The sequence below is a fragment of the Micromys minutus genome (genome assembly GCF_963924665.1).
Source record: "Micromys minutus genome assembly, chromosome: 1".
Lineage (NCBI taxonomy): Eukaryota > Metazoa > Chordata > Mammalia > Rodentia > Muridae > Micromys > Micromys minutus.
The window spans coordinates 131,968,932-131,990,137 of NC_137969.1; the positions used below are offsets into that span (position 1 = coordinate 131,968,932).

A 21,206-nucleotide genomic window follows, 5' to 3' on the forward strand; every position below is an offset into this window, starting at 1 on the left:
GTGCACATCAGCAGAATTAATCCAAAGTTAGGCAGGAGGATCACAAGTTCAAGACCTACCTGGGATACAGAGTGAGTTCAAGGTTAGCCTAGGCAACATTTGAAGACCTTGTCTCAGAATAAAAAGTAAAAAGAAAGGGCTTGAGGGCTCATATAGAAAGCATTTGCTCAGAGTGCTCAAGTCTCAGTTCCCAGTGTCCTCCTTCCTCCCCACATATCAAAATCACTAATCTGCATCTGACTGACAACCAATATTTTATTCTGATGCTATTTTGAAAAAAATATAATACTTTTAATCTAATACTATCCTTACACCAGCTTAAATATAGTTTTAAAGACTAAGCAACTCTAAGAGATCATGAGTGAACGCACAGTTCCTCTGCATCAGGACTTTCATCTTCTGGTTGTTACGGCAGCCATGAGCTACAGCACAGACACAGCGAAGGCCACTGCTCAGTAGGTACTCTGCACTATGTAGACACAGAGTAGCAGAGCATTTCCCTTTATTAAAAATCTATTTTCACTTTTCTGCAGTGAACAACAAGTGGGAAATGCCCACCCTACCTTTTCATGTTCTATCTTCAGAAAGGTTGAACTAAATGAGTTCTTCTTAAATTTGTGCCAAAGGATACTGAATATTACTCTTTTTTATTTTTTTGAGATGGCTTTGCTATGAAGCCTTGGCTGGATTAGAACTCTTGTTCATAGACCAGGTTGGCTTCACACTTCTGGTGATCCTCCTGCCTCTGGCTCCCAGGCATTGCACCACTATCCCTTACTTCTGAATATTACTATTTAAAGCATAAAACACTGACTTTTGAGATGGCAATTACCAACTGATATTATGTACTAAATCCTAATAGGATTGAGAAACATTATAAATTTAGTACTTCAACTTTCTCATGCCTTTTTACATATTTGTAAATGTCATCACAATTTAAACCATTTCTAATAACTACAAACCAGAAAAATAGAAACAAGCACAGAATACAAGATAACAAGAACAACAAAAAAATAAACACTGGATGAAAACAGGAAGACTGAACGCTTAGTTGTATTTCTTGATATAGTACATATAAAAATATATATTCAAGAAAATACAACCTGAGATTAAAGAACAAACAATATTAAATGTCTGCATATTACATAAAAATTCTTCCAATACTTCAAAATAAGATGTGAATATTCAATTTAATATTTAATAATATAGTACTGTTACACAGTTCTTAATAGGTTAGTGTGACTAGAAATCAGGACTTAGTGCTAAATAAAATGGAAGATTTCCCACTATATTTATAACTATTTATTTGTGTGCTTAATGTTTCTGAAATGGTAAATGAGCTATCATCAGAAGAAGGTACACAGCGGTGCTTTGGGAGCTCATTTTTCTTGCTGATTTCAGCATTTATGCCTCCTTTGGACTAAGGTCATCTTCCACTTCTAAACAGCTTTTCTTTATTTCCTTTTTTTTTTTTTTTTTTTTTTGAGGCTCTCATGTAGTTCAGGTTGATTGTGAACTTACTATACAGTTGAGGATAACCTTGAACTCCTGATTTTTCTGCTTCCACCTCCCACACACAGGCATGCACTATACCATACTTGGCTTTTTCCACTTGTTTAAAGATCCAAGTCATGTGTGCAGACTAAATTAACATGGTATTTTAGTTATGTTATTCCCTCCAAATCAAGAAGCTTGTTAATATACATATGAACATACTACCAGCATATGATATGTGTACATCAGTATAAACAGAGAACAAAATACATAGCCCGTGTGCACATAAATCAGTCAATAGAATATATAGTCACTCAGGTCTTTCAATATCTATATGGAGAACAAAATGATCTAGTATACTTCATGTTTAAGCTTATCATACCTGTAGGCTTTGCTATACATAAGATGTTATAGCACAGTAAGCTAGAAGAGTCTCTGTTGTATATAATACTGTCACTTATCTTTAAAGATACAGGTACCTGTGATTCTATCTCATAAGAGTCCAGAGGTACCCAAAATCATTGTAAATAATAAAAATGTCACTACATATTCTAAATACTTCCAATTAAGATTTACTGCCTTTATAACTATATGTATATATATATATGTATAAAACCGTATTTGCTTAAATGCAATTATCATTTGTAAATGCTCAACTAGAACAAACAAAAATACCTGTGACATGCCTTGTGGGATTGGTAAATTTGCAGCTTGAGACATCACTGGCTGTGTTAATGATGGACCAACTGACTGGGAGTTTATGGACTAGAAGCAAAATAAAAGATGACAATGAGGTGACGCTCACTCATCCGTGAGTACTTCCACCACAAGACAGTACGACGTGCTTATCATTCAGTGACAATCAACGTCACATTCTGTTGTGTTGGACGTGAGCCGGCTGCCCTTTCTACTCTTTCCCCATGGTTCCCAGGCTCTTGGAGGTACACTCAATTAAAAGTTGAGTGGACTGAACTGAAGGCAACTGGAACTTAACAGTAGTTCTCGCTTAGCAGTTTGTCACAATTAAAAACAAAAGTGTAGTATTAAACTGCAAATACGGAAAAGATTTTGAGTGTCCTCTGTCAGCAAAAGATGTGGTCCTTCCAGCAAGGGCACTGCAGACATAGGTGAGTCCCGGAGGGCTGTGATGTCAGAGGAGGAGCATACCTGGCTGCTGAAGGATGACCTCCGCTGCGCCATCTTTTCATGAGCTGGCAAATGCGGTCTGGGAGGAGTGCTAGTGTCAGTAGGGATCTTCGTCGGTGTTGCTGAATCAGTCAACAGAGAACAGAATTAGTACTTACGGGCGGACGATTAATCTCAAAACATGCTTCAGCAAACAGAAAAGCTGAGTTGGTTATTAGATAAAAAATGTATCTATGCCTATAATATTAATTTTAGTTACTTTTAAAGGACAGAGCAAATATGTAGATAGGATCATTTTAAAAACAGTTCCTCTCATCACTCTCAATACCCTTGAGGGACAGGCTTCAGATCGCCCTACAGATATAAAAATCCATGCACACCAACAAGGTACATCCTTCTGTGTAATTCAAATCAACTCCAGATTTCTTCCACTACTTAACTTGATAACACGGCTGCAGCACTACTTAGAAAATAGCAGTGAGCAAGGAAGCCTACGCAAGCTCACTACGCATACAACTGAGGAGGCAAGTCCGATCATATGGCTGTAGATACAACTGCAATTTAAAGACAATTATAAGTCTTTGTAAATTAAAGGAAAAGCCACGAGAGCAAAGGCCCAGTGGTGAATAGTGGTTATTACTGCAGAGGACCAAAGCTCTCTTCCTATTACCCGTGTGGTGGCTGACAACCATCCATAATTCCAATTCCAGGGGACCTGCATGGGGACCAGGCACACTCAGTGCACAGATCACATGCAGACAAAACACTCACATACCTTAATTACCTGGCTTTACAATGAATGGCAGAATTTTCTCTTTTTGAGAAATAATTTAAGTTAAGCAGAATATTACCACCTACATATCATCACTTTATCACCTTAACTCTTTTCTAAAGAGAAGCAATTTGCTTCTCAATGGAAGCTTTACTTCAAAACTGAAGAAGATTCGAATATAAAGATGCGCTTGACAAAAGTACTGTGTCAGCAACACAAACAATGGAGAAGACAGGCTCTTGGGAACTCTGCCTCATCTGCAGCTAAGGCACTCACAGGAAGGGTCTGAGACTGCCGTGTGAGATGACTTTCTTGAGCTTCTAGAGGAGGCAGAAGGAGTTGGGCTGTGATCAAACCTTTCCAGGGCTTCCTTGAGACTCACTGTATTTATACGATTGTCAGACCCAGAATCTTGGCTCTAAGGAGGCGAGAGGAAGATAAATGTTTTCTTAGTGCTCAATAGATCTCAATATAGTTTTGTCAGGGGCTGGAGAGACAGCTAGTGTGTAAAAGTACTTCCCATGAAAGCATAAAAACCTACATTTGAATTCCCAGAGCCCACTTACACCAGGATGCAGTAACACATTTGTAATCCCAACACTTTTGTGGCAAGATGGGAGGCAGGGACAGGTGGAATCCCCAAAGTATAAGGGACAGCTAGATTGGTGTGTACATTGGAAGAACAGTGCCTCACATGAGGTGGACTGTGAGGAATGACACATATGTGCGCGTGTGCAAGTGCACACACACACATACACACACACAGAAAAATTATTCTTAGTTTTTGCCTAAAGTAAAGCTAAAAACTGTGTGTGTAAATGTGTACTAATTAAGAAAAAAATCTTATTTTAATACTGTTAAAGTTTGTCTTCATTCTCTAAAAAATAACAAGTCTCAGGTTAGACTTTTGTATTTAGTTCAAAAATTTAACTTAAAGTAGATCAAATATTATGAGCTAAAATCGTAAAACTCTTAAAGAAAGCATAAGGAAATAGTTTCATGACAGTAGATATACCAGTAAACTGGAATTCACAAAATTCAAACATTTATGCATCAAAAGACAATGTCAATAGAATAAAAGCAATCTACAATAAGAAGGGGAGGTATTTATACATTGTTATCTGATCAGTACTTAATATCTAGAATTGAAAACTCTCTACAATGATAACTCAATTATAAAAATGGAAACTGATCACAGCACATATGATGAGATGCACTTGTTTCTTGCTGAGACAAGGTCTCACACTACAAGCCACAAACCAGTGACAATCCTCCTGCCTCAGTTTCCAAAAAGCTAAAATTATGAGCTCAAGCAACTGTAACTGGTTGGGTCATAGCTTTAAACACATCATTTGCAAAAGCTATTAAGAGATCATCTGAGCTCAGCCTTGGCAACACGGTAAGATTTCCTGTCAGGAAACAAACAACACCTAAAACAAACGAGAACAAGGTAGGCATGGCAGCACTTCAAAAACACTTGGGATGCAGAGGCAAGATGAGGAGGAGTTCAAGGTTATCCTTGTGCATAATCCGTCCTTGGACAGCCTGGGCCATATGCAACCCTATCAAAAAATAAAAAAATAAAAAAGGGTAATGAATGGTTAAGTAAGAAAACAAAAAAGGCAGAGGGAAAATAAATACGTCCCCAAAGAGGATATCAAACCTTCACCAGATATATTACTCAAGCTTACTAACCAGGGAATACAAATCAAACCATGCTGACTCCTCTTCTATTAGCATGGCTAGGACCAAACAACCCACGAGGCACACTTGGTGAAAGATCTCTGTTTGAAGCCAGCCTAGTATATATATCGGGTTCATGCCACTCAGTGCTACACAGCGACATCCTGTCTCAATCAAAACAAAACAAAAATAACAAAACCTCCTCCTTCTCAGAAAACAGTCAGTATGGTAAAGATGTGAAGAAACATGAATTCTTATAGCTTGTAAAAATAGTATGGCCTCTACAGAAAAAAATGGTAGTTTCCATCAAATTTTAACAAAGAGGAACATATCATATGATCCAGTATTCTACTTCTTGGCATATACCCCCCCAAAGGAAGTAGAAACTCTAATAGGTGTCTGTTATTGTAAACGAAAGGTGAAGGCAACCCAGGATTCCACAGGCTAATAAGAGGATACACACATGATTGAATATATTACTCAGCCTCAAGACAAAAGAAAATGGGATACAAGCTATAACATAATGAACCCTGAGAATATTATACCAAATAAAATTAGCCAGTCTCAAAGGAACAAATACTGTATGAGTTTGTTCACAGTACTCAGAGTAGCCGAATTAAAAACAAATAAACAAACAAGACCAGAGTTGGACAGAGGTGGAGGGGAGGGGACAGAGAACTGTTTAGCAGTGTGTTTAGGAGGATGAAGAGGTTCTGTGCATGGGCAGTGGTGACAGCTGTGAAACAGTGGGTGTTACCATGCTAAAGTGTGCTCCTACAATCATTACAATCGACATTTTATCTCATATTTTTACAAATAACTAGCAGAATAACGATAGTGCTTTATTTTTACAAAACTCAACATTTGCTCCCAATCTTCAACTGTGAACTTTACTATGTGGATGAACTAACCACTGCCCTATCCTTTCCCTGACCCTTTCCTTAAACTTACCTCAGCCATTGTCTCTGCTCTGGTACAGTAAACACTGCAGTACCTATAAGCAGTACAGACTAAAATGCCAATTTAAAGCATGTTTCCAGTTTCCAGAGGCCCAAGGGTGGAAACACTGTAGGTGGCCTATGGTAGTCACTAACTTCAAGTGTACGTTCAATTCTAGTCAGCAAAGTGGCTCATGTGTACTAATGGGCTCATTCCCTATTCTTGACAATTATCCCGAGCCTTTCCACTACACATAAATCACTGTGGGCCTCTCTCAACTGATGGTCTTGCCTTATAGAGATGAGAATACTAACTTCACCATGACAAGAGCAAACCCTACCTCGGATATAACATATATACTAGTGCTTCCTCACCCACCCCACACTTAAAATAAAATCATCATCCCCTAAAGTCTTTCCACACACGGCAGTGAACAAGAATCAAATATGGATATTTATCAAGGTGACACACAATTGCTTGTATATATGCCAATATGTGTAAATGCAAACACTGGATCTCACGGTTCCTCTCTGGGGCGGAGGACATGTGCCCAGTGCCTTATTCTCCTTCACTAACGTGCAGCTCTTCCCAGCCTGCATCACTGAGCACACCTCTCACTGCTTCTCAGCCTCTAGAACCTTCCATCCACCTTCAAAGTCATAATAAACAAATTACTTAGCACTTTCTACCTTGGTTCTGAATACTTTACTCATCTACAGGAAACACTAGACCTCACCAACTTCCTGGTAGGTCCCATCAGAAGTGGGGTTTTTCTGTCTTAAGACTCTGAAACCATAACTCCACAGGGAAAAGTCCTCCTGCTAATGCTGCACACCATCCCTGCCTGCATTCCTTAAGCTTAAGGTGTGGAGTATACGTACTATGTCACATGGTTTGTGACTTGTGGTCATGAATCAATCTTAGGGTGACTTCCGGCTCAGCATCCCTGTACTTAGTACTCACAAAGCACCTCTGTTCAAGCCCGACACCAAAAATTCTTCCTCAGTGCTGCCACTGAGAACCTTCCCTACTCTTCAGCCTTGGATCCTTGGTCACATCTCAAAGCCAATCATCTTAACTCAAGCATCCTCATTTTTGACCAAAACCTGCGACATTACCTACTCATCCTGATTATCTGCTAATTCCAATATTCACTCACCTAATTAACTTTTAAAGAGCAAAATCTTTGGTTCCTTTTAAGATCCAAATGGGAGTTTAAAATAGTAAATTCAAAATAAAAATTATAAAGGATAATCAAATCTCTCTCTCATATTACTGGGGAACAAGGTATTTTAAAGAGACTGTAAGAAACATACTTTGTCAGCAGCTGTCTCAGGAAGAGACTCTTCAATGCCAAGTTCTCGCCGTCTTTCAGCCCTAACTTCTGCATAACTACAAATGGAAAGAACCATATTTTAAATGTTTGGTCATTTCTTTAAAATACTACAGAGATACAATCAACTGGTGTTTGTTATGAATCTGACTTAACCATTAGTAATTTTGTACTTTTTGTATTTGTTAAACAAATCTAGTACGTATCTACAGCTTACTGCCTAAATTCAATCTGTGTTCTACACACTATGTCATCTACAAATGACCTGTAGGAGAAAGACATTTAAATGAAAACTGACTGGCACACTCTTCTTCCTTTGGCTTTGCATGAAGTGCACTGGCATTTCAATGATGTTACAACTTTTGCTATGCAGCACAATACTCAAGTCAGGCCTTACATATCTATATACACTACCTATTAAGTAAGCTTAAGATTCAAAAACATTAAGTATTAAAACTGGAGCATGATCACTATTATTCATTTAAAACAATAACATAAAATACTCTTGGGCTATTAGTACACCTTACAAATTCTCTTAACATTATTACCTTACTACGGTGTGAGTACAAACAATGAACTCTGGCCTTGAGTTCCACTGGTGGTAAGTAATATAATAGTGTGTCTGCAGCCAAATCCACTGCTGTCCTTTGGTCAGGAACCTATAGTAACACGATTTGCCTTTTCCATACTGCATTACTTAAAAAAAAAAGAAAAAGACCAGAAAGAAAACATCATTTCTTTGATCTGTACTGTGCTAAGAGGAATCATCAATGTTTTTGACTAAAGCTGGCATTTACATTTAACTCTTTATATAGATATATTGTTTTCTAGCTTTCAGAAAAAGTACCAACTACAAAGAATATTTTTAAGAACTAGTTTACGGTCCTCTAAATAACCAGAACTTCCAGATTCCAACTTTACAGTCAGTTATTGCTGATCTTATACATTTTTTAATTCACAATAAATTCCATATACTGAATGTCACACTGTTAACTTGCCTAGATATTTAACACTTAGGAAGCAACAGTTAATAATCATAATATTTTTTCCAAAGATACTGTTATGTATAATATCTCTGAGGCTTTTTAATTTTAAAAATCAGAATAACTGCATTGTTTGAAATAACTGTTCAGTAAAGTTCCCAAACTGTGTTTCCCAAACATTCCAAATTTTAGGTTATAAAGTATTTTAACTGACGTTAAGCAAAAATTGGATTTTGTAGTTAAAGTGATTTGGGAAACTTTATGTATTTCTTTAATATACTATAAGATTTTCTTTTGTATGCAAGTCCAAGGTCAAGTATAAACCTGCACTTTCTGTATATATTTTTAAAAACAGTTCTAAATTTTTTCTGTATCTAATTAACAGAACAAAGCATCTACTTGTATGCTTTAAAATAGTTCTCAATAGAAACATTAAGATCTACTTACAGTGCTCATGACATTTTGCCAGATTTTCTAGGTCATCCACATGATAGTAATCATAGCCTGATGTTCCCAAGACTTCAAATGGCAAATAGCCTATTATTGGTGGTGCCCTAAATTATATAGTAATCATAGAGATCAGTATTACAACTTCCACAAGTTATACTACAGACAAATTCATTTGGGGAGTGGGTTTTATTTTTTTCAAAAATGAATAATGAATTTCAAAATTCATTATGTTTCTGGAGTTCATTAATGTCCAGAATTACATGACAATTGCCTTTCTTTTTAAAGGTGATGTTACCTGTGATCTAAGAATAGAAACTTCCATTCTAAGCTGTGTCTAGATGTAAACTCTTCATTTGGTTCTTCAACAGTACACATTTCCTACAAACAAAGTAACAAGTATCATTTAGAAGTAATTTTCTGTGTACATGAAAACATTAAATATTGTTAGCAGAAGTCATTATTAAATTAACTTTCATCTAGACAAATTTTTATACATTTTAGATTTTAGTATTAAACACAAATGTAAACAGCTGATGATACAAAGTGCTACTCTGGAGTTTGTGAAATCCGGTTTGATCCCCAACAATTCTTCTAATCACCTGAGACTAAAATAGATAAAACAGCAGCAACTAGCAGATGCCAGCTGCAGGTCAGCAGTTACAGCCTAGTGCATTCTCACTCACTCACACGACTAAGATCTTACTTAGAAACCCAGATCTTCCTTCTGACTCATACCTCCCATTCCTCAGCGTCTAAGCCACAACTTCCCACCTCACCAATGGTCTCACTTCTGTACAGTCAGAGTCTAGAATCAACACATCCTTTAATAATCAAAATAGCCAAACCATGTTTTCTTTAATAAAGACTTGTTTTTATTTGTGTGTGTGTCTATGTCTGTATGTTACATGTGTGCCTGTGGAGGGCAGGTGAGGGCACTGGATCCCCTGCAGTTGGAGTTCCATCAGGTTGTGAGCCAGCATCCAAGGACACTAAGTTCTTTGTCAGAATAGTAAATGTTCTTAACCAACGAGTCATCTCTTCGGTCCCTAAATACTTCTAATTTGACCTTTTAGGTGTTTTAGAATCCACCCCATCTCACTTGGCTTTAGTGACGACGTTACATCTTATCTCACTGGCCCACCTCACCGCCATAGCATCTCATCCTTCTTCCCATCCTTGAATCGTCATCTACTCAGGGCCAGCCATCATCTTGGTAATACTCAAATATGAGCATGGAATCTCCCTGCTTAAAACTCTTCTATGGTTGCTCATGCTGAAACCTCTTCATGGAGAAAAGCCACAGACAGAACAAACTCCATGCCTGGCCTCTGCTTACGTTTCTAACCTAAGTTCTGGCTATTCTTCCTCTCATATACATGAAACCTAGTTTCTGTTGCACAAAGCAATCCATGACACTTCCTCCTCTCCGTCCTTCCATAACAGTTAAAAGCCAGTGCTTTGAAAGAAAAAGAATTTCAATCAAGTCCCTTGATTGATTTCAATCAAATCACCCACGGGGAGTGCAAGACTAAGGTCTTCTGTTAACTCAGGGCTCTGACTTGTACTATGCTGTCACCCAAATGTAAATGTCACCCTGGCTTCTTTCTGTCTCTAAGGACTAAAGCAGTTCACTTTTCTACTTTCCTACTAAACATCTGCTTATCGGATACAAGAACTAAAAATACATAGTTTAAAATTTAGAGAGCAGGGGTTGGTTAGAGCAATGGCTTGGCAGTCCTCTCTAGGAGGACTTCAGTTCAGTTTTCAGCACTTATATAGCAACTTACGAATATGTATGTATGTAACTCTCTAGTTTCAGGGCATTCGGGTATGCATGTGGTACATAAACATACATGCAGACAAAACATCCATACATATTAAAAATTAGTATTATACCCAGTAAAGCTGCATTCTTTTTGTTTTTAATTCACCTAGATTTTTTTTCAGACTTCATTCCTAATAGTAAACTACACACACTAAACTGTACAAAAGCAGGGAAATGGTAATATACTGCCATGGGATAACTGCAAAGAACACACTAAAAAAACAAGTTGCACATTTAAAGGGTACTTGTATTCCTAACTGTGGTAAAAATACCAAGTTCAAACTTGGCCACTACTACTTCGATGGTGGTAGAAGTTGCAGCCTTCTGAAGACAACAACAACAAAGACCAAATCTCATGTCTGGAACTGGCATGCACTAGAGCAATTAAACTCAGAGACATACCTTGATGAACTGAGGAGTAGCCAATCTGACAGTAGCTACGAAACAAACTCTATCTTCATAAGAAGGCCTATGTGTGCGTTGTATAGTTCCTTCAAAACCATTATGTGTTGAAGTTGATACTAAAACAGCAAGGAGACATGTACCACTGGTTAATCCAGTAACATGTAATTGTTACTAATATCTAAGCATCTAAGAACTTGGAAAAATAAAAACAGCCAGTTAAAATACATTAGAAAAGAAACACTTTAACTTACCACTGTTTAAAGATTTAAAATTTCCTATAAATCTCACATATTCATAGGTGGATGGCTCCTTTGGGTCTATTGTTCCTCGAAGCATGTGACAACAGAATTCTAGCTGATTTTTTGCTGAAACAAGTGATAAGAAGTTGGGTAATTTCTCAATCTTTTCTTCCACAGAAGTTATGCTGCAGCTAGGACAGACTAACGGCTGATCTCTATTCATAAAACACGTGGTTCTCCTTTTAAAGCTACAGCTATCCTTTATTCAAAGCTAATGCCTCCCTCTCTTCTCTGTTACTACCCCAGGAACATAGTCTGGGTGGAGTATGCAGCTCCCTTGCTTCAGGCTTCCAGGTGTTTGGATGACAGGCTGTTCCCATGTTTACCTTCAAGAGTCATCTCCTTCAGGACCAGGGCCATGCCACTTGCTATCCATTTCTTTAGCAATGGCAAATTCTGTGATTCTCTACTGCCTACAATTTTAAATCTGACTACTCTTCCATTATTTCACCAAGCATTTTTCATGCTAATCTACTTACTGGACCAGAGAACTCACCCCACCCATTTTAAATGCACCTCGGTTTCTGTGTCTTCATTTCTCTACCTTCCTCTCATCTCCAGAGCAACATCTCTTTCAAATATTACTGACATTTGTATTATAAAAGCCACTGACATGTTTTCCTCATTCTTTCTTGCTAGCTTTAAAACATATTCTACTGGATCTATCCACTTATCAATCATGCTTTCTCCTCTATCTTTACTGCTATTGTTAAGTAAACACTTGCCCTTTTCAAAATTCTCAACCTTGATTTTTCCCCTTCCAACTACAAACCTCTCAAATGGCCTTCACTGATTCTCTATTGTGTAAAGAATAAAAATTAAACAGCACAGAATGAATATAGGTCCTTTACAATTCTGCCTCATTTCCTTCACAAACATCACATCAGCTGTACCAACTCACTGTCATTACAGATAAAACAGTCAACTAAATTTTCTAGGCAAAGTGCCTTGCATTTTAACTCACTGACTTTCTCCCAGGTCTCCCAGAGGCCTCAGCAGGACACTGATGAGGACTTCTCTGACCTGAAAGCAGGTCTGCTTTCCTAGCAGACACCTTTATGCAGTTTGCCAGACAGTTCTGTCCCTCTGGGGTCCCTGGAACCAGCTCCTCTCCTGTCCTGTTGGGACCTAAGGGCCAACTTTCTACTACTTCTTTCTCCACACCTTTGCCTCAAGTCATTCATTCTGTGACTTCACTTGCTGCTTAAAGCCATAAAACTGATTTCCATATTAAATCCAGCCCAAATCTTTCTTCCAAGTACCGTATTCTCAGGACCAGTGCAAAGCAAATCTGACTATAAACAGTTATGTACAGGCTCCAAGTAAATCTCCATTTCTAACTTTTTATAATCATTTCTGAAAGACTACGTGGATATCCACACATACATATTTATGTATGTAAGTACAGGTATCTTAGTTCTTAATATTATAGAATCTAAAGACACAAATTGAATTTTTAAGTTGAATAATATCACTATTACCAGATAAAATTTAATTAAGAACAATGAAGAAACCCTCTAATAGCTAATGGACACAGAAACAATGATATATATAAAATTTACACACACATACTTTTAAAAAAAAAATTGTTTTGTTTTGTTTGGGAGGACTGAGCCCAGCATGTGCATTCTAGTCAAGCACTTCAACACTGTGCACACAAAGGACCTCAACTGGTAGTGCTACCATGGGAGGTTCTAGAAACCATAGGAGGACAACAGCCTGGAGGACAGGCCATGGCTGTCCCTAAGCCCGTCCTTCCTCTTTCTGCTTTCCCAGATGTCCTTTTGTGAACAGCTGTGCTCTACCAAGTCCTCCTCAGCGGGTGAGATCTCTGAACCATGAACCCAAATAAATGTGTCCCCTGTGATGATCTAGTGTGTAGCAGACTGCAGACTGTGTGAAGATGAGCACTACAGCACAATCCAGTCCACCGCTAGCCCGATCTACAGTAACTTCTCACTCTTTGATGCTTTGTGTTACTTGATGGCAGGCACTATTTTTTTTTAACTATGGTGCTTTAAAAATCATATTAAACACACCCAGAAAAGATTATTACATTAAATACAGTAAGATTTTATTTGAAATGTGGCCAATTTTCATCTTTTTATACACTACAGTTTTGTGGCATAATTGTGATCAATTTCTTATAACAAACAGGATGAAACTTCATTGTACACTAGAATAGATGTGGTATCTTAAAATGAACACAATTCTTTTAGTGTATGTGTGTGTGTGTGTGTGTGTGTGTGCTCACTTGAGTGTGCATGCTTGCACTTTTGTGTGTGTATACCAATTTTTAAAAGCACTTAATAGAGTTCATAAAATAGTGTTATTTTAATTTAATTAAGCGTGTTATATTATTCATAAACTCACAGAAGTAAAGGATAATGCTGCCAAATTTGCCTATCTGCTGAGTAGGACCTACTTACATTTTAAGTACTCAGGGGTTAAAGAGTCACTTTCCAGCAGATGAGTAGAGAGTATCTTATAAACCTCTGAATGTTCTCCCTCTGGGATAAAATTAAATATACTTTGATCCACAAGATCAGACTGAAAAATAAAAAAAAAAATTTAAATTACACAACAGTACTTTGAAATCATTTATCTCTAATACTTCTAATAGCTATTAAGTACAGAGGTGTGTGTGCTTAATCTTGAATTACCCATAAAACCCTAATAAAGTCAAACTTTAAATTTCATATTAAAACTGAGATTGAGAACCTGGAGAAAGCTAACATACCAGCCATCAGATTCATGATTGATGTGATCCTGAAAGCCAGACACAGTTTTCAAAAACCTTAGTTTCACCAAATTTGAACATTGTAAAATATACTGAAACTGCGAAATTTAAGAAAATTATAAGCCACAGCCTTGTAATTTATGCAAATGCTTGTTAAACAGTGACATCACGCATGAACACAGAAACAATGTGAAGGAGATCTGACATCAGTATCACCACAACAGTCCAACACCATCTCCCATTTTCATTTCACCGTTCCCACACATCTATTCTGCATCACACTGCCTACGCCCTGTTAAAAGATAGCCAGCACGAAATTATCAGTATCATAGCCGTTTATTATCCAATAATCAACAGTAGTCTGACAAACGTCAGGAAAGAGTCAACAGGTGATGGCTGTAGACACAAAGAATATGGCTGCTTCCATCCTTAAGTGCCAGTGACAGTGAAACCTCAGCAACATCACCTTTCCTACGGAGTCCAGCACATCCTGCTGGCTTCTCACTTTCCAAACTGTTCTAATTACAGATAAGGAGGTAGAGGTCTGGTGGCTATTTTATATTACCTGTAAAGATTTATTTGATTAGCTTTAATGATTAAAACAACCTAGCAAGGAAGAAAAGCAAATCATGGGAGAAAGGGTGATTTACCACTATGTATGTACATGACTTCTGCTTTTCTCTATGGCCAAAGTCTTCTCTACTACATGAAGTGGAACAGCTTTGGTAAGTTCCACATCTTTATCCTGCATTTTCCCAAGACCAACTCAGACCACTTCCTTCAAGAAGGCATGCCTGGTACTAGAAACCTAGCCAAATCCTCCCAGCTAGTGAGGTCATGGATCTTCCTGGAGAACCTACTATAATCACTTTACTAGACCACTATGATTCTTAACTGCATCCTAAAATGTATCCTTATATACAGAAAGAAGTGTAGCTCTCACCCCTTACCAAAAAAGTGTCTCTATGCAGCAGCAGCAGAAACATTATAAAGACACGTGTCAAAACGCAGACAATTCATTGTGGTGAGCCCAACTTCAAAGGATACATCTACAACATGACCCCTGTTCCTAAGACTCAGTGAACATCTCAGGAGAAAGAACTGAAAGATTATAAGTCAGAGAACCAGCTACTATTGCTGCCCAAACAAGATCCATACAGTGACAACACCGCAGATATGCTACTATGAAAGGGGATTCTCATAGAGACCTACTTCTAATGGAAACCTGTAAGACTGTTGGTGGGGTTGTAAGCTGGTACAACCACTCTGGAGAGCAGTCTGGTGGGTCCTCGAAAACTGGACATAGTACTACCTGAGGACCCAGCTGTACCACTCCTGGGCATATACCTAAAAGAAGCTCCAACATATAACAAGGACACATGCTCCACCATATTCATAGCAGCCTTATTTATAATAGCCAGAAGCTGGAAAGAACCCAGATGTCCTTAAACAGAGGAATGAATACAGAAAATGTGGTCCAGTTACACAATGGAGTACTACTCAGCTATTAGAAACAATGACTTCATGAAAATTCTTAGGCAAATAGATGGAACTAGAAAATATTCTGAGTGAGGTCCAGTCCCAAAAGAACATCCATGGTATGCACTCAGTAATAAGTGGATATTAGTCCCAAAGCTCAGAATACCCAAGATCCAATTCACAGACCACATGAAGCTCAAAAAGACAGACAACCAGTGCAGATGCGTCAGTCCTTCTTAGAAGGGAGAACACAAATATTCACAGGAGAAATATGGAGACAAAATTTGGAGCAGAAACTGAAGCAAAGGCCATCCAGAGACTGCCCCACCTTGGGATCCAGCCCATATACAGCCATCAAACCCAGACAATATTGCTGATGCCAAGAAGTGCATGCTGACAGGAGCCTGATATAGCTGTCTCCTGAGAGCTCTGCCAGAGCATGACAAATACAGAGGTGGATGCTTGAAGCCAACCATTGGATTGAGAACAGGGTACTTAATAGAGGAATTAAAGAAATGACTGAAGGAACTGAAGGGGTTTGTATCTCCCTAACAATAGCAATACCAACCAACCAGCACTCCCAGGGACTAAACCACCATCCAAAGAGCACACATGGACGGACCCATGGCTCCAGCTGCACATGTAGCAGAGGATAGCTTCATTGGGCATCAATGGAAGGAGAAGCTCTTGATCCTGCCAAAGCTTGATGCCCCAGTGTAGGGGAATGTCAGGGTGGGGAGATGGGAAGGAATGCGTGAACACCCTCATAGAAGCAGGGGCAGGGGGTTGGTATAGAAGGTATGGAGGAGAAATCAGGAAAGAGGACAACATCTGAAATGTAAATAAAATATCCAATAAAAAATTAAAATGAAAAAAAGATACTGATGACTGGGCTGGAGAGATGGCTCAGTGGTTAAGAGCACTGGCTGCTCCTCCAGAGGTCCTGAGTTCAATTCCCAGCAACCACATGGTGGCTCTCGACCACCTGCAATGGGATCTGATGCCCTCTTCTGGTGTGTCTGAAGACAGCTACAATGTACTCACATGCATAAAATAAATAAATCTTTAAAAATAAAAGATATTAATGAATACCAAGAGAATGAGAATTAGTCTTTCACAGGGATGAGCCCAGTAGTTGGTATTCAATACCAAAAGGTTAGCTCTAAGGTAATATACACACAAACACTAAAGTGGTTTACTAAGTTGTGTTTATATGTGTGTGTGTGTGTGTGTGTGTGTGTGTGTGTGTAACAATAACAATTAAAGAAATGGAAGTTATCAATTTGAAATAGAGTAAGCAGGAACATGGAAAGTATTAAAGGAAGAGAAAGGAGGGAGGAATGTGTTTTTATTTTAAATTAAAAGATTTTTAAATAATCACATCCTTCAAAACAGCATACCATTAACACCCAGAACCACAAATACACACCATAAATACAAATAAGTTCCTTTAGAACTGATGGCTCATATTCATGCTCAAAGGTGGGTATTTGTTCTTTAAATGTATATATCTTGTTGCCCCATTATGAATAAAAAGGTCCTATCTTTTATACCTTTATCTTCTTCCCTGCCAATCAAGATATATTAAATTAAACTCTGTGCCTCAGATATAACGAGTATAAATAAAGAAAATTATCTAGACCAAGGAGTCATTTGGTAATAGCTAAGAGGTAACCATACCAAACGCACATCTGTATTTAATGAAGAATTCTTCTGGAAAAGTAAAAAGCCATTTGTGCTAAAAGAATGATGAACATTTCTAGCGTTTGAATAACAAGATACTAGAAATCCATCTTTTACTGAAAAGTATAAGAATTTAAGCATAGATCAAACTGACAACATAATCTTGATTAAAACAATCTGAAATAAGAACTAAAATGTCAACTGAGCACTAGTTTTCTGTTTCTTCTTAACCAAAAATGTTTTCTATGTATGAAGAAGAACTTAGGACTGGTTTGAGAAACAGCAACACTAATACAAAAACACACCTGGAGTTTTGTCCCAAGCCTTCAGCTACTGTTCAGTATCACTCTCAAGGTCTAGTTCCTGGTGAACTCTAATGTGTAACAGAGATTAAAGAATAGAGACGATGCGGTTTTTATACTTACTGGTAAATGTTCAAGTAACGAAGTTACACTTTCAGATACATATATTATACTTCCATCTGTCATGATCGCTAAAAAAAAACCATCAAGAGCCTGAAATTAAACATAATGGTCAGTTAAGGGAAAAGAACAAAGCACTTTCCTGGATAGAAACAAGAAAATGACAAAGGGTGTATTAGTCTAATGGCAGCCACTTTGCTTTCAGTATGTTAATTAACTTTGTGATTCTTTTGATGTTTTTGAGGGGAAAAGTCACTCTTGCTATCTACTGGAAGCTAGTTTCCAAAGGTTCACTGCTCTGCCTTTCTAGCTGCACACAGACACTGCATGGGCACTCTGTAGAGCAGTACAGTGAGTACCTGGAGAGGCTCACAGCTCATAATGTACACACAGAGAAAGAAGTGTGAGCCTGAACTCTAGGAATATAATGGAAGGAACAGAATGAAGAGACAGAGATTAAACCCCCCAAAACTAGGCTGAGGCTAGATCTCATAAAGTCTAACTCTTGGTAAAGGTATCTTTATCTTTACATAAAAACAAGGTTCTGTATGGGGGGCTGTGTTCTAACACTTGAGTCTAATATATATATATATAAAACAGAGAAATCAGTCAAGAAAACCTGCCTTGGGATAATCAGAAAATTAATGAAACCCAATGAAATTATCAGTAACAGGAAAGGGAAGGATTAACCACGTGCTAGGACATACAAATATCTTCATAATACCCAGGGTGCTTTCTGTGACAAACACAGCCATCACAGCAGTGGCAGCTCAGAAGGTGAAACCTTCAATAAAGAAGCAGGCCAAAGATAAAGCTTCGAAGACTCACTGAAATATAAGCAGGAAGAGAAAGAAAAGAGCCAGAGAAACAACAAAGGCAGCATGGTGTGGAGAAGAGCAGGACAAGGAAGAGGGACAGGACTGAGGGACAGGACAGAGACCAGACAGGACAAGGGCTGGAAAATGAGCAAATCCTGCCATTTTTCAAAGAGTAATGTTAACAGGAAGGCAAGTCACTTACAATGAATTTAAAACAAATGGATAATAAGAGGCTATTACAACTTGTTCATAAACCTGACAGTAAAGTAAAGGACTCATGTACCAAAGAACATACTGAAAACCATAAAACTAAGGCAAAGGGTAACACCTGTAGGCTAAAGAAGAGAAAGATCAAGAACAGAACTTGAAAGTAATTTATTTAGCTACACAGATCTCTTAGAGGCTCCTGCCTTTGGTAAGAACTGTGGATGTCTGCCATCCTTGTGAAAAGTATGATACATAAAGGATGTGAATAGGGGTCAAAGCAACCACTTCATGTTGCATTTTACTTTTGTTGTTGCTGTTGTTGTGCTGTCTGTGTGTGTGTGTGTGTGTGTGTGTGTGTAAGGGAGTATTGAAACAGCTTCCATAGATCAAACTGGTCTTGAACTCTGGTGACCACCATGTCCTGATCCAATTTATTACTATTACAGCTGTTTGTAGTGATAACATATGAATGCAGGGCCTCAAAACCCCTAAATACTCTGTCACAAAGCTATATCCCTAGTCAGTAACTGCTGAATGTAGAACAAACGGAAGTCTTCTTTACCTCTTTACTACTACTAGGAGAGAAATATGGGTCCTAGAGAAAACTTATTTTGAACAATTGTTTATTTTGTAGAACAACTCAAACATCTATTTTTAGACAATCAGGGGTTGGAAATCTATAGTTGAAGCTGACTCTTCCAGTATCACCCCATTACAATTTAATCAGTAATTATTTGATTAATACTGTGAAGAGTCAAAATGGTGCAAAGAAAGAAACTATGCTTTCACAGATGGAAAGACCATCCATCAACTTTGAAAGCAAATAATCTTTCACTGTGATGATGATACCTGCTGTCAAGACACTTTGAGGATCCACAGCCTTTCTCTTCTCTGAAGCCAATGAACTGTAATGAAAGCCCTAGTAAGCGAGCCCACTTCTATAGGCAACAATGCCTGCTCTTCTCTCTTGCAGAGAAAAGTGTTAACAGCTTGCCAAATCATGGGAATCTTTTGAGGAGAGGAAGAGAAGTTCCTTGAGAAGGGTGATTAGAGAATGTGGCAGAATATCCCATGTCATGATAGCTGTGTGCTATCCTGTACTTTTACTGTATGAATCAAGGAAAACTGTTCATTCCTTTGAACTCCTGCCTTTCACCTAGATACATCTTCTTGGTAGCAGTGCTAATTTAGTTTGTGGAAGATTAGAATGCTAACTACAAGGAAGGGGACATAAGTTCCCTGTGGATCTTTAGCAAAGAGGCTGACACAGAGTGTGAGCCCTTGTCTTGTAGGGAAAACTATGGAGCTGCCCAGGGGACAGGACTGTATAACTAGAGAGAACTTTAACAAAATGACTTTTGTCCTGCCATGCCTACTCCCAGACCTCCAGAAAATTACCCCTCAGGCAATAGAGATAAGAGAGAGAAGACACAGGTGCAATTCAAGAATTGAGAGAGGTAACACAAGTAAGTGTTAAGACCTTAGCTTTGTGGGGGCATAGTCAGCAATGAACACCTTGAGCTACATGGCCTAAGATCCTGTACCAACAACACTAACATGTTAAATACATGACCTAAGCTCCTATACCAACATTAATAAGTCTATGGCCTAAGCTCCTGAAGCAGCAATGCTAACATTAAGATACAGCCTACAACTGAAATTCAGCTGAAAATGGAAAGGGCCTGCCTACCTGTCTATAATCAACATTTTTACCTAATACAACTTCATCATAGTCTTGCCAGTCAGTATCGCTGACTTTACCTAAACAAAATCAGACTATTTTATGAACAAATCCAGTACTGTTATGATTAAACTTTTAATACTCAATGAGAAAAAGCAGACTTAAAGCATGCAAACATCTTGATTAAGGATATAAGATATACCTATATACAAAAACTTCATCTTGACCTATTAGTGTTAAAAATATATATACTCAACACATACAAAACGTTTAAAATACCTGGGCTACCAAGATAGCTCAATGGATAAAAGTGCTTGCTGCCAGGCCTGGTAGCCCAAGTTTAACCTTTAGAATCACAGGTGAGAGGAGAGATCCAACGCCCACACTTTGTTCTCCACCCTCCACGTGTAAGGACAAGCATGTACTCACAGACACACAAATAAACAAATGTAATAAAAATTTAAAAATATCTTGTACATATTAAATGTAAATACAACACTGTTCAGTTACATGAACCTAAAACCTGAGGACAATCATAAAAGAATTAACTTACATTTTTAAGTTTTTTAATATATTTTGTTTTTATGTTTTAACATCACCAGAATTTATCTTTGAAGTTTATCTGTGTATGTGTGTAGTACACAGAACTTGGCAATTAATATAAAGCTTCCTATTATGAAGAAAAAACTGAAGTTAACAGTTTCCTATTTAGCCTAGTAGTAAAAGAGGTGCACTAAGATTAATAAAATATCTATTTTTAATCTGTAATAGCCTTTTCATGCCAAGGAAGGTAAGTGGTTTATAATAAACAGAAACATTTATTGAATGAACAACTGCACTAGGATTA

At 37.9% G+C, this 21,206-nt stretch overlaps 1 protein-coding gene across 2 annotated transcripts in view; it reads right to left on the bottom strand.

Moving 5' to 3' along the window:
* CLOCK (clock circadian regulator) overlaps window positions 1–21,206 on the bottom strand; it is a 78,406-nt gene that overhangs the window by 16,079 nt on the left and 41,121 nt on the right. The window contains exons 8-18 of one of the 2 annotated variants that reach the window (XM_080930672.1): window positions 17,657–17,746; window positions 13,759–13,879; window positions 11,282–11,395; window positions 11,028–11,146; window positions 9,096–9,178; window positions 8,798–8,904; window positions 7,916–8,063; window positions 7,351–7,426; window positions 3,689–3,830; window positions 2,662–2,762; window positions 2,170–2,259 (exon numbers count right to left, since the gene is read on the bottom strand). In XM_080930672.1, coding sequence (XP_080786798.1) covers window positions 2,170–2,259; window positions 2,662–2,762; window positions 3,689–3,830; window positions 7,351–7,426; window positions 7,916–8,063; window positions 8,798–8,904; window positions 9,096–9,178; window positions 11,028–11,146; window positions 11,282–11,395; window positions 13,759–13,879; window positions 17,657–17,746 — 1,191 coding nt within the window. The remainder of the gene's footprint in view (window positions 1–2,169; window positions 2,260–2,661; window positions 2,763–3,688; window positions 3,831–7,350; window positions 7,427–7,915; window positions 8,064–8,797; window positions 8,905–9,095; window positions 9,179–11,027; window positions 11,147–11,281; window positions 11,396–13,758; window positions 13,880–17,656; window positions 17,747–21,206) is intronic. The other variant, XM_080930673.1, reaches the window with a different exon arrangement.